We start from the raw sequence: 14,368 nt of genomic DNA, 5'->3' as shown, positions 1-14,368 counted from the left end.
CTCGGGAAAAAGCATTGGAACAGTGCACCTTTACGATGCCGTCCACCACGCTTTTCCCCTCGAAAGTCGGCGCGTCTTTCGACTCACCGATAGCTTTCCAAAGATAGCTGTCAAGATAGTCTTGTTGCCCTTTGGACAGTAGACCATCTTGTTTGTCGGTATGTATCTCCACCGCCATTGCCTTTGCTGCCATTTTGGCGAATGATTCGCCAGACGTTGACGGAAGAGTATCATTCAACATTTGTCTGCCTTGGATTGGGTCGAGGTTGCAGGCATTTCCGAATTCCGTCTCTCGACTTTCCTCTTCTTTGCCTTTCTCCTCTTACCGGTCGTTGGCACAGACCCCGTTTCGTATCCGCAAGGGCGCAGCGCTACAGAGGAATCCTCTGTTCTGCCACGCTTACCCGTTTCCGTTACAGGTGTCGAAGTTGACGGAGCTTGAGTCCTTGCCTTAGCTATTGCTTCGGCTTTCCTCGCCTTCTGTCTTCTTCGTTTGATCTGCCTTACGGTTAGACCAACACCTGCGTTCGACTCTCCAATAACTTCAGTCTTTTTACCGGTACTTACCTGATTCACACCAGGTTTAACCGTTGTCAAAGATTTACTAGGTACCAGAGATCCGTCTGAGTCTACTGAGAGATGGTCCGCCATCTCCACATCCTCCACAACTTGTTCAGTTGTTTCAGATAGTTTCGACGACGGTATATCTCTCACATTCACTCGGCTCTCCATTGGCATAGCCAATGTGCCATGTTTCACCACTAGTAGTGCGCTTCCTCCGGAACCCTGGGTGTAAGTTCCGGTCATAGGGGAGTGTGGGGTTCAGGCCTGCACATCCGATGCCCGAGCCGTCGATTGCTCGACGGGAGGATTTCCCGAAAGTGGGTTACCTCGTGCAGAGAGATCTTTTGTTATCCTCCACATTGTGCTGAAATGCATTTTATCGGTACGGTTCCATCCACATAGTACTTGGGTGGCCACCAATTCCGCCGTTCCGCGGATGAGTGGATACCCAATTCCTATGTGGAGCTGCCCTCTTAGTTCGTGGTAAGTTAATCTCCATAGCATGGGGTTAACTCGCCATTTAAGCCTCATCCCTGCGGCAAGGAGACCGACATGACAAGGATACATTGGCAGCTCTTGCAATTTTTCTGGCTGATCTTCACTCCAAAATCGACAATTCTGCTCACTTCCGCACCCATTGATCCAAAAATGAGCTTCGTCGCTGAACACAATTTTTCGATAAAGACGTTGATCTTAAACTTTCTTAACAGAACACGCATTTTTATAATAAAATTCAATGATTTGCAAGCGTTGTTCGTTTGTAAGACGTGCGTCAGCTGTTTAAACCAACTGTTTAAAAAGATAATAACTACAAAATCATCCTTTATTATTGGCAAGCGATCAAATGAGCAATGAAATAGAGTCAAAGCGAGACGAAAGCTGATTTTAAGAAGTTGTGTTGAAGCAGTAAAATTTCTGCTTTAAATAAGAAAATACGCTAAAAAAACAGAAAACAACAAGTGTAAAATTGTATTGTACAATGATATAAACCTAATTATAAAACCGAAAATATAATGCTCAACATAGTATTATATTAAAAAAAAGTTTAATTAATATAAAACATAACTTAAGCTATAAATATTTAATTTAAGTATTTTTATATGTTAATACTTACATATTATGCTGAATTGAATTTATTGCAATTAACTGTATCCACTTTGGGCACGTAGATGGTTATTAATTATTGTAATACGTACAATTAAAGGGTGGTTAAGTTTCAAGAGCCGGTTTTTATTTTGAATAAAATACAATTCTTTTAAGAAATTATTGTCATTTCTCTTTACTATGATAATATTGGTCTGGCTCAATTACGTATAGGACAAAATATCGGCCAAAAGGCCGCCGCGGCCTCGGCGGCACACCTCCATCCGATGGTCCAAATTTTCGATGTCGCTGAGGCATAATTGAGCTTCTATGCCGTTAATGTGCCGAATTATCTCCTCCTTTAGCTCTTGAATTGTTGCTGGCTTATCGACGTACACCTTTAATTCAAATAACCCCAAAGAAAGAAGGCCAATGGTGTCAAATCACATGATCTTGGCGGCCAATTGACATGGCCGCGACGTGAGATTATTCGGCCATCAAATTTTTCGCGCAAAAGAGCCATTGTTTCGTTAGCTGTGTGACAAGTGGCACCGTTCTGTTGAAACCACATGTTGTCCACATTCATATCTTCCATTTCGGGCCATAAAAAGTTCGTTATCATCTCACGATAGCGAACACTATTCACAGTAACTGCTTGACCGGCCTCTTTTGGAAAAAATACGGCCCAATAATGCCGCCGGCCCATAAACCGCACTAAACAGTCATTCTTTGTTGTTGTATTGGTTTTTCGCCCAAATGCGGTAATTCTGTTTATTGACGAATCCACTGAGGTGAAAATGTGCCTCATCATTGAATATGATTTTCTTCGAAAATTGCGCGATATGCATTTTGATTTGAACGCCCGTTTTCATAATAAGTCTGAATAACTTTAACGCGTTGCTTGATTATATACCTTTACATGGTTGAAATTGAGTTAGTCTGAGATTAAAACATTTCAAATAAAGTGCAGAAAAAACTTGTCGTTTAGGTGTAGTTTACATTCAACATCGGCCCTTAAAATTTAACCACCCTTTATTTAATTGAAGTTTTTTAAATATTTTGTTTATACTTATTATGCTGAATTGAATTTATTGTAGTAAATTGTATCCACTTTAGACGCGTAGATGGTTTCGACTTTGACTATCGGTGGGTTGAGGGAAAAGTAGGCGGAATTAGGGTTGACTAGAAAGGGATGAAAACCTGATTTACAGAGCATATTATTTCAGCATTTAGGTCCATCTATCATGGTGAAAATTGTTTAGAGGTGTGCTTGATCACAGACCGTTATTCAAATCTGAGAGAGTTTTACAGAAACGTTGAAACGACCACGGCTTAAAAGCAACCTTCAGAAAACTTTCCCGATAATACATATTTCGCATTTACCTTGCTGTCAGGCTCGATGAAAACGATTGGAGAGCGCCAATCTGCGGTTACAGCAGCCCAAACCACTGTGCGGTTACAGCAGCCCATTACTTGTGGTGGGTGCTGCCTCTTGATGGTCAATGACTCAAATTCTTGTATGAACGGTTGGTCAAATAAACCCTATCCTTTTGGGATACGAATTGCTCAATTTTAAAAATTTTCTCGTCAGAAAGCACACTGTTCGGAAATTGACCGCTTTCGGCCAAGTGACGCAAGTCTTCGCTCTTTCAAGTCTTTCTACTTTGGAGTGAGATCATGCGTCTTTTGGAACGGTTTGAATTTGAGATAATTTTTCTGGATGCCCGTGCATCAGCTGCGCGAGAGGTCTGAAGTTGGTTACACTTCTAGAGCCGGACTCTGTAGATAGAATAAGTACAAACCAGTACTTTTCTTATCGGGTACCCCCACTGTGGTATTCCTCCCGCTGGTTCTCCGGCGGATTGGGCATCCGATGTGCAGGTCAGAACTCGTTTGTATCTAAGACGACTACGGTAGCTTATCAGGGCCTTGGGAAGCAAATTGGTAGACTCAGATGTGGTTATGACGCAGGTAGGCCCTGTCCGTTATGTCACCACATTCGAGAAAACCAAATTGGTTCCTGTTCTGGGACCAGTTTCGGAGACTGTTGGGACTATTGTTAATCGGAGTTTGTGTTCAGAAAGTACCAGTGTACCAATGGACACTGAAAAGGTGCCAGCTACAGGAATAAATCTGTCAAAAAAACAGAAAAGGCGGCAAAGGTAGAGCAACAGTGATCCACTATCGTCTGCCGGAGGCAAATGTGCTGCAAAAGCAGCTAGTGGTAGGATGGTGGAAATCTGTGGCGGTAGACAGATCCAATTGTCCCAAAACAATTGGACTTTGTCGACAGCCAAGTTTGGAAAGACATAGGGAAATCGAATGATGTACCCAGATCTGACCGAAAGAGAGTTGAGCACGGTATCTTGAAGATACAATGCTCGAACTCTCAATCGTTTGAATGGCTAACTAAAACTGTGGCCGCGATGCCAGTTTTTGAAGGATGTAAGTTTGTCATTTAGCAAAAGAACAGGATTCAATAATTGGTGAGGGTGGGCATGCTGATCCCTGGGTCTCCAAAGAAGACGCAGCCGATTATCTGAAGGCTCCATACCTTAAACGAAGGGTATGATACGACGAACTGGCGATCATACCACTACACCAAAGAAGAGACGGATCCTAAATATAGAAACGCTTCCCATCTGGTTCTTGGTGTGAACCCAGAATCGTGGAATTTCACGCGGCTCTCTTATGCCATACTCATGCGAAACTGCACACAAATCCTCAAATAATATTAATTTAAGAACCGTGAGTGTCCAAAGGATAAACACTGGGCTTGGGAAATTTGATGTGGGGGTCTATCCTTTATAAAGTGGAAGAGGTTCGTCCGCGTACCCATATTATTATGCCAAAAATCGGTGACTGCATTTTGTTAAGACAATTCTATTGTCAAGACTTAGTTGCTATCAAGATAAAGTATTGATTAGAGGGTAAAGAGGTAGAGGCAATCGTAGTCTCGGCCTATTTTCCCCTTCGTCTCTATTCTCCCTCTTACGAAAGTTGTAAGATAGGCAGAATCAGTGAGATTATGTAATGTAACTTCAGGTTGCATATATTCATGGATTTTACTTTTTCTATGATCTCGCTTGGTTATACATAACGTTGGCACCAGCCCGATTTTCGTGACCAGCAGAAGGCAGGAAGTGATTGTTATGACATTACCTAACGATAAAATATCAAATCATATCACTGGTAGGAAAGTACTCCATAAAGATTCCCTGTCGGACCATCGTTATACAGAGAGTAGTTTAAATTGAACTCTTATAGAACCTTCTGTAGTGAACTGGAGGATTGGAAGAAATCATCGAGGCTATGCAAGACCATTTAAAGGCTCCGGACGACTAAGCTGGACTCGAAAGTCCATGCCTTCATGGCTATTACATAAAAGTGGTGAGGTTGGTTGGTTGGTTGAAGTGGTGATTCATCCAAAATTCAACTAGCGCTTCCACACCATTTTGTTGCGACAACCTCGTTACCAACTTGTTTAACGGTTATTTACAGCACGACTATATCCAGTCTGTGCGGTTTAAGAACCTTATTAGATTGTTGACATTGAAGCCAGACATTTTTTCGATACTCTCGAACAGCGGTTTGCCCAGGGTTAACATTCTGTCCTTCCATATGGCAGGGCATTCACAGAGGAAATGGAAACTTGTTTCTTTTTTTTCCGGTTGTTTATAACTATGACAGTATGTGTTGTGAGGGATGCGCATTTTGGCTGCTTGTTCTCCGATAGACCAAAAGTCAGTTATGACTCCCGCTAGTCTCCAGGCGTCCTGTTGTTTCATGTTTATTAATGTCGATGAATGCTTGAGGTTGTAGGTGGGCCATAACGTTCTGATAATTTTGCACTTCGTTTGGTGTCTCCACCTACAATCCGCGGTTCGGAGGTATTTTAGGGAGATTGTATTCTTGACTGCACCTAATAGTGTGAATATCGATTTTGGAAGAACGGTATTCATGGCAGGTCCCCCAGTTCATCTGTTTTTGCGATACCTTCAATGTTCCGATGTCCCAGGACCCAGATTAAGGTTACTTTATGGTTTTCACTCAAGGTGGTAAGGCTATTACTTTGTTCCATTACTTTAGAGGTTGTTTTAGCCGAATCCAGTGCCTGGCATCCGAAAGAATTACGAAATCTAGTAGCCTACAAGCTTCCCCAATTGCTAGTACTCCCGCCTGGAAGACACTACTGGTATTAGGGAAACGCACAGATGTTTCAATTTTTAGTCTTTGAGAATATATGCCAGCTGCAAGACCACAATCCATTTTACTGCCATCTGTATAGACTGTAGTGTCGAAGTTGTTTAGTCAAAATCCATTATTCTTTAGATGGTAAGATGTTGGCAAAATTCCTATTGAAAGTTACTGTCGGGACGATGTAGTCAGTCCTCTCCGAGGTTAACTTCTTCTTAATATGTATGTCTATTGGAATAACGTGTGTCAGTGCACTGAGAGCCTCCCTAGGACATGATCTGATTGCACCGACTGTTATTGCGTAGGCTAATCTTTGTATACTGACGAGTAATTTGGTATTGTAATTTCTTCCTAGAGCTTTCCACCAAACTACCGAGCCATATAATAAAATAGGTCGTATAACCGCCTTATACAGCCATAATGTATACGTAGGTTAAAGACCCCATCTTCTTCCAAGCATACGTTTACAGCCAAATTGTTCACCTCTAAGTCCATCAACGCCCGTTATTTGGCATCTGCACTAACATTGTTGAAGGCGCCTTCTATATCCAAGAATGTCGCCATGGTATAATGTTTGTTCTTTAGAGAGCCCTCTATTGCTTGGATTACCTCGTGAAACGCTGTCTCCGTAGATTTGCTTTTAGGGTACGCATGTTGTGCAATCGATATACCAGAGCTCTCCAGAGAGCTTCTGAGGTGTATGTCCAAAAGTCTTTCAAAGGTTTTAAACAGGAAAGACGAAATACTGATTGACCTAAAGTCTCCGTTGATTCATGTCCCCTCCTACCTATTTTTGGAACGAAGATGAACTTAACTAATTTCCAATTATCTGGAAACACGCTTTAAACTTGCTTTAAAAATTTCCTCTAGCCATAGGATACAGTTCAGTGTTTAATGTAATATCTTTGGAATGATCCCGTCTGGCTCCGGAGATTTTAAAGGTGAGAAATATTTGATTGCCCAAGCAACTTTCTCCTTTGTAATTATTTCATTTGCAAGATGCTGTCTATTATATTGGTGTCGCCTAATATTTCGCCTCCCACTTTCGTGGGCGCTGCGGAAAATGAGTGCTCAGCAGCAGTTCCAACGATTCTTCTGCCGTGGCAGTCCAATTAACCATTGACCCACGAAGCCAGTAAAATATCTTTGGAAAGAACACGGTTAAGCCTACTACAAAATTCCCTCCAGCTCTCTTTCTCGGCGGCTCTTATTGCTTTCTTGTACTGTCTTTGTATAGTTTCCAATTTCCTGTCGAGTGGCTGAGGTTAAAAGTTGAGCTAGACTTTTCTCTCAGTTTTGAGAGCTCACTGCTCCAAAAAGGAGTGTGTTTTTTTGCTTTATTTTATAGGAAATGACGTTTTGCAGGCCTTACTTAATGTCTTTTTCAGCGCTGTAACCCTACATTCAAGGCTTACCGTGAGACTGACTTGGTGGATCGGAATCCCTCCTATCCTATTATATACTACAGTTTTGAAGCTCTTCCAATTGGTTCTTAATGGATGTCGTTACAGTAAGTGTGAATCAATATTAAGATGCAGATCGTAGGGTCACCTCAGGCGGTGCTGGTCTATCATGCACCATGTACTATATATTGAGGCAAGTATTATTCTGAATCCGTCAGTGGCTTCCACCTCGGCAGCCATCACATCCTGTGAACTATATAAAGGGATTAAAAATGTATTGTATTTAAATTTTTTTTAAACCGTTTAAATCCGTTTATATCCGTTTATATCTAGTAGATATTGTAGTTTTTTATTTATTTAATTTATTTATGACAAGAGTCTTATAAGTAACTTCTTAAAAGTAAACTTAGAGTAAGAGAAATCAAATACTATTTATTTATTTAATCAACAAACAAGAGGCTTACAGACTATTGCATAGGTAGATACAAATTAAGAGCTTATGACAAGAGTCTTATGAGTAACTTCTTAAAAGTAAACATAGAGTAAGAGAAATCAAAGACTAAGGAAGAAGAATAAGCATTAAATTGAGCTAGCGTCCTTCTAAAAGGAGCATTCCTATCATAAAGAGTTTTAGCAATACCCACAAAAAACAATTCATTACAACGGAAAATGCGTGAGGGAAAATTAAAATTTTATTGAGCAGATGCGGACAATCTATTGAACCCGCACAAATATTGTAGACAAAACACATCGACAAGAGAACACGCCTAGACTCTAAAGACATTCGATGTATTAATAAGCAACGAGACTGATAAGACGGAATGGGATCAACGAATTCTATCGAGCGCAGAGCAAAAAGCACAAAAGCTCTCTAATCTATTAATATAGACTGCATGAAATGGTCTCCAAACGAATACCACGTATTCTAACCTGGACCGTACTCAGGACGAGTACAAAAGATTGAGAGTATAGGGATCAGTAAACGAAGAACAATTCCGACGAATAAAGTTTATGTGGGTGGTGAAGTTGAGCTTGGAGTCAAACTAAACACCCAGGACCTTTAATTCACTAATTGACTTTAGCGGCGGGTTCGAGATGTAGTAAGCTGTTGGAACAACACTAAAAACCTTCGCATACGAAGGATAATGACATTTATTAATGTTTAGGAAGAAATGATTACGCACGCACCAACTATATAAGTTATTCAACTCACACTGGAGAATGGATGAATCTTTTGGACATTTAATTTCATAATAGGTTTTTATATCACCCGCGCATAGAAGAAAATTACAGTATGAAAAACATGAATAAATATTGTTAATGAAGAGCATAAATAGTAGCGGGCCTAGGACACTAGCAATAAAAGAATAAGACTGTACATTATCAAGTCGAACGACACAGTGCCTATTATTAAGATAGGAAATTAACAACTTATGAAATTGAGAGTGAAAGCCGAAACGTTCGAGTTTAGCTATTACGAGTAATATTGGGTGAGATACTCTATCAAAAGCCTTAGAGAAATTTTTATCGATCGCATTCATTTGGAAACCTCTTTGAAATGTCCTCCGGAAAGACAACTAAATTCGTTAATGTAGATCTCCCGGAATAAATACACGTTGATTGGGACAAAACAAATGTTTAACAGCAAAGTATATTTTGTTTTTGACTATGTATATACTCAAATAATCTCGAGACTGTAGATAGTTTGGAAATCGGCCTATAATTTTCAATATTAATTATTTTTTGAAAGTTTATTTCCAGTCTTCAATGAAAACTCCGGCGCAAAGTGACATGTTGAAAATGTGCTTTAAAGGTGTAATCAAAGCTGGACATATTTTAATTAGAATAACCGATAGACCATCCACATCGGTACTACTCGGACTGCTTAAGCTGATTTATGCCAACAATGACATCCTCGTCAGTCAAATTAAATTTCCCAAAGTTGATGGAAGTATCTAAATTAGACAGGATATCTTCATGAACAAACTCAAAATCCGTATTGCCTGAAATAAAACTCGAAGAACAAAAATTAGCAAAGAGATTGACAACATCAAAAATGGAATTAGCAGAGACCTCTTTAAGATGAACGGGCGCAGATATATTTGAGCAGTTTTTTTTAGATTTTATGTAACTTCAAAAGGATTTTGGATTACATTTAATATTGCTCTCTACATCACGAATATAACTTCGGTACAAAGATTTATTGAGCTTGTTGAATTTACTTCTCTAAACACCGAAAATCGGCATCGTTAGAATGCTTTTGTTTTTTATAAAACTTATTCTTCAAGTTCCTTAGACGTTTGAGTTCTTTAGAGAACCACGGCCGTTTCGAAGGCTTAATTAAAAGCAAATGTTGGACTATTACTTTGAAGTTCAAAATATTTAAAAAATTCAATTTTGAACACTAGCGGACTATGATGGCGATTCGAAGGCGAAATGTAACTGGCTGCAAGCGAGAGCTATTATAACATTAATATTAATATATTATATACATATTAGTATGTAACCCCCGAAACTCGGGTGGGCTTTTTTCCCACGGAAAGTAAATTTAGAGTTTTGCAAAAAGGATCAAACGCACACAAAATTTTTAAACACACACATACGTTTATATATTCTAGTTCAATTGTACCATATATGAACGAAAACCAAACTGTATGCTTCTACCAATCATATCCAATACGTGACGTTTCAAACATTTATCACTTACTTACCTGCTCTATTCCTCCACTTAAAGTAGGAACTCTTCTACGAACTCTTCTAGGTCGTCCTCTAGGCATATTTTAAAATTAAATATGGATGTACTTTTTTCTTAAAATAAATTCTATTTTGCGTCTGTCCAAAACTCTTTCAATTTGCACTGTTACCGTTATTTTAAGTGAATTGACAAATTTCAAGTCAATTGTCAATTCATACCGATTATTGCCATCACAATAAAATTTTGAAAAAAATTCGCAGCACCTCTTGGGACTATGTTCATGAATACATATTTATTAGTAAAGAGAACAAAACAAAACAATTATTGAGAATCCAAATGTACATTTATAAGTGCTCTTGTATGTGTCGTAGTCCCGCTCACAAAATTAATTTTACTCTTTGCATAGACATGCTGTGATCAATATGAAAATGTTAATAACTTTACATAGGAATATCTCATTAATTAATGAACCAATTTAATTTTTATGATTTTTTCAAACATACTCGTCAAATATTTTCTTTTGATATGCATATATTTCATATCTGTACATATTGTAGTTTAGTCAGAATAAGCGCCATGTTTTAAAATAATACTATAGAACAGTGGTCGCCAACCCGTCGATCGCGAGCTACCGGTAGCTCGCGCTGCTCACGTTGCAAAAAATCCAAAAGTCTGAAAATCATACCAGTATTAGCAAATTTCAGAAATTTTCATAATAAATAGATAAACAGCGGCAACACTGCGGTAAGCGATTTCGCGCCAACAAACACGACGCGGAGTCGGGTCTCCGTTCTAGAATCGGCTGGAACCGATTAGCGTGTCCGAGAATTTTTTGGCTTTATATATACGCAATGCACGTCGACATTGCGCTCAGTTTAATACTGAACGGCATTATCAACCATAGATGACTAGATGTGAAACTCTTTTTCTCGTGAGAGCGCTGAAAAATGTGCATTTTTTATAACATTTTCCAATATTGCCACACCGGTAGAAACATGAATTGGGTATTTTTGAACCAAAGGTCTGGAATTTTTAGTTTCCACACCATCATTGAGGTTAGTATTTAGTGTGCGGTTGCCCAATAACCTTATATCACTCGTAAACAGCTACATATACTAAAAATAAGCACAATCCGTATGAAATATGTACATAAATAAGCAAAAAATTTAAAAATTTATATGTAAATGAAATTATTGTATTTAAAACTGAAATACAAAAGTAATTTAATAATAATAAAGTAATGAACGCGAAAAACATAAGTTATAATTAAAAACATGACTTATTGCGATTTTTAAAATAACACAGAAATTGGGTAACAAAAAAAAATTCTCAAATAACGAATAGAATAAGTTAAAGCAGATTACCTTTAATTTTTGTAAAATATCTCAAACACAAATTCGGTTCCCTTACTTACGCTTTTCAACCATAGAATATTTACGTATATACAAATTTACATAAGCCAACACACAGTTTTCAATAAAATTACATTATGTACATAAGACTAATTAAAAGTAGAAGTCGAAAGGGATATAACGAGCTTTGGATTCTACAAACTCCCTTCAATTATTGTATTACATTTCAATTGAATTAATTTTAAGACAAATAATTATAAACATTTCAACGCGTCATTTCTCCACTAAGAAAAAAGGAACTGTTTTCGTCAATTATTTTTGGCGCGTTTCTTCTGGTAGCCAGCCATTTCGCCTATCAGCTGTTCAAAATCCCATAATGTGTGAGTGCTACCAAGTTTTGAAACGTCCTCATGGGCGCGCTCTCTCTCAAAATGAATAAGTTTCACATCTAGTTATCTATGTTATCAACGTTCTGCGTGCAGCGGTTGGGTTATGCTGAAAACAGTGAAGCCCGCACGGAATTTCCTTACCGCATGCCCTTACCGTGCACAAAACTGAGCAAAACTATTTCCCGTAGATAACAGCTGTTTTAGTTGGTTACATACATACAAACAATATTTACAAAATACATCAGTGACAAAATGGATGAAGAAGACATCGAAATTTGCGAGTTATTTCTGAATTTATTTCAACTATATATTTTATATAAAAAATACAAGGACCAAAAAAAGTGCAGAAGGTATAAAGTTCGGCCATTAAATAGGAATTGGGGCACAAGTGGTTATCAAATCCAAGTGTTCCGCCGAATGAAACATTGGAGCCTGATGAATTGTTTTCACACACAAGGATGTCCCCGCCTGTGTATGAGCTGCTTTTAAAATTAGTGAGCAGTTCCTTGAGGAAGCCAAAACAGCGGATTGGTCCTGAGGAAAGACTATCTTTAGTTTTGCTGTATGCATATTGAGAAAGCGAGGCTTCAAGTCGATTAATTTTTATTTCTTATTGGTTGTTTAGATATTTGTCACAAGGTGTATCTGTGAAGAGCATTGCATGGAGTTATAAGTTAGGTGCAACGACTGTGCGCGAAATAATACAGGAAACTTGTGAAGTTATCTGGCGGCTACTTTCTCCAGTTTACGTTAGCGAACCTACAGAATCCCAGTACAGGGATATTGCGAAGGATTTTTTTGATATGTGGAACATTCCAAATTGTGTTGGTGCAATCGATGGCAAGCATGTTGCAATCAAATGTCCAGCCAAGTCAAGTTCGATGTATTACAACTACAAAAAATTCTTTAGCATCGTTCTGATGGCCGTTTGTGATGTCAAGTATACTTTCACTGCAGTAAGCATCGGGAGTTATGGTAGTCAGAGTGACGGAGGTAATAAAATTTAAATGTAATAAGTTATTTCACCTAATACATATGTATATTTTACAGGCATTTTTCAACTTTCATCGTTTGGACAGAACTTGATGCAAAATACTTTGCCACTACCGCCTCCCGCGCGTATATCTATGGAATCGCCCCAACCATTACCACATTTTTTCGTTGGTGATGCTGCATTCCTATTGAGAACAAACTTGATGCGTCCATATCCCGGTTTTAACTTACCAAGAACCAAGCGGATTTTTAATTATCGCCTTTCAAGAGCGCGTAGAGTAATAGAGAACAGCTTTGGAATATTAACGGCGCGATGGAGAATTCTTCGCACCACGATTGAATGTGACCCTAAAAATTGCGAAAAAATAGTGCTGGCCTGCATTGTTTTACACAATTTTATAATTTTAAACGATCACAATCGTTGGTATTGCCCTGAAAATTATGTTGATCGACAAGAACCAGGCAACATCGTTCATTGTGGGGAATGGCGACGAGAAATTAATAGTGAATCGTCATTACCACGTATACGGACTACAATTCGGAGAGCCTCAACAAATGCATTTAATATCCGCGATAGGCTTGCTGATTATTTCATAAATGAAGGAGCTTTACCATACCAAGATGACATAGACCTTTCCATTGGCGGACCCTACATATAAAATTGAAAGACATGTGAAGTGAAACAAATATAAATATAATGAATTATTTTATTATTTATGTTTATTTATTTATGAATTTTATTTACGAACTTTTAGTTATGCAATTTATATACATAAATATACTTACAAATATAAAGTCCAACTGTAAATTTATGCAGTTAAAAATATTTGGAAATATTTTCATTCTTCAAGTACAATAGTTCTTTTATTATTTCAAAATTCAGGTACAAAGTTTATATATTTACAAAATCACAGTATTCATATTCCACATTCTTTCTTTTCGTATGCTATAAAATTCATAGATTCTTAAAAGTAAACTTAAAACAATGAAATAAAAGATAAAAATAAAAAAAATTCAACGAATTATAAAGCTAAATTAAAAAAAATTCAAACAAAGATAAAAATACAAAAAAAATTCAAACTAAAAAAAAACCCTCATTCCGGCTCCTGCTCCGGGCTTGCTTAGCTGCACTCATTTTGGCAACCATTGAGCCAATCATGTAACCGAAGGAGCCCGCCGAGTTGTTTGGTTTATTTTCTTTTTCCAGGCATCTCTTTTTCAAGAGATCGATCGCTTCCAAGATGCCATTCTCGACCTCAGCACTTCTGTCCCGTTTTTTCCGCTAGTTCGCTGTGACTGGGGTTGAGATGTCGCTGATGTTGATGGGAATGGTGGATCTACATCATCAAGAAACTCTTCTTCTGGCACTATTGGTGGCAACGGTGAGAGCGTAGTAGTAGCAATTGAAGGCGTAAGCGAAGCTACTGCTGGGCACACATTTTGTGAGCACCTAATTCTTTAAAAAAACATTATTAATTATCGCTTTATAAAAATATTCCAACTATACTTACGGTCAGGAATAACATGCGGCCTTAAAAACGACATGCTTTCAAGCAGATACCACGGCCTCTGGTAGTCTGCTCCACTGCCTGATGGTGCTTCTGATTTTCTGGCTTCTCTGCCATATCGATCGCGAAGAGCTAACCAATTCCGTCTCCCTACCTCACCTTTAAAATAACTTTGTTATGAAAT

General features: G+C 38.3%; 1 protein-coding gene across 1 annotated transcript; it reads left to right on the top strand.

Moving 5' to 3' along the window:
* The first annotated feature begins 12,603 nt into the window (after window positions 1-12,603).
* LOC128870468 (putative nuclease HARBI1) lies at window positions 12,604-13,377 on the top strand. Its single transcript, XM_054113140.1, has 2 exons — window positions 12,604-12,676; window positions 12,734-13,377. The coding sequence occupies exons 1-2, from the start codon at window positions 12,604-12,606 to the stop codon at window positions 13,333-13,335; spliced, it is 675 nt and encodes a 224-aa protein (XP_053969115.1). The 3' UTR covers window positions 13,336-13,377.
* The last annotated feature ends 991 nt before the right edge of the window (window positions 13,378-14,368 follow it).

The sequence above is a fragment of the Anastrepha ludens genome, chromosome X (assembly GCF_028408465.1).
Source record: "Anastrepha ludens isolate Willacy chromosome X, idAnaLude1.1, whole genome shotgun sequence".
In the NCBI taxonomy this organism is placed as follows: domain Eukaryota; kingdom Metazoa; phylum Arthropoda; class Insecta; order Diptera; family Tephritidae; genus Anastrepha; species Anastrepha ludens.
The sequence above is the reverse complement of the archived record's forward strand: the minus strand, read 5'-3'. Positions and strand labels throughout refer to the sequence as shown.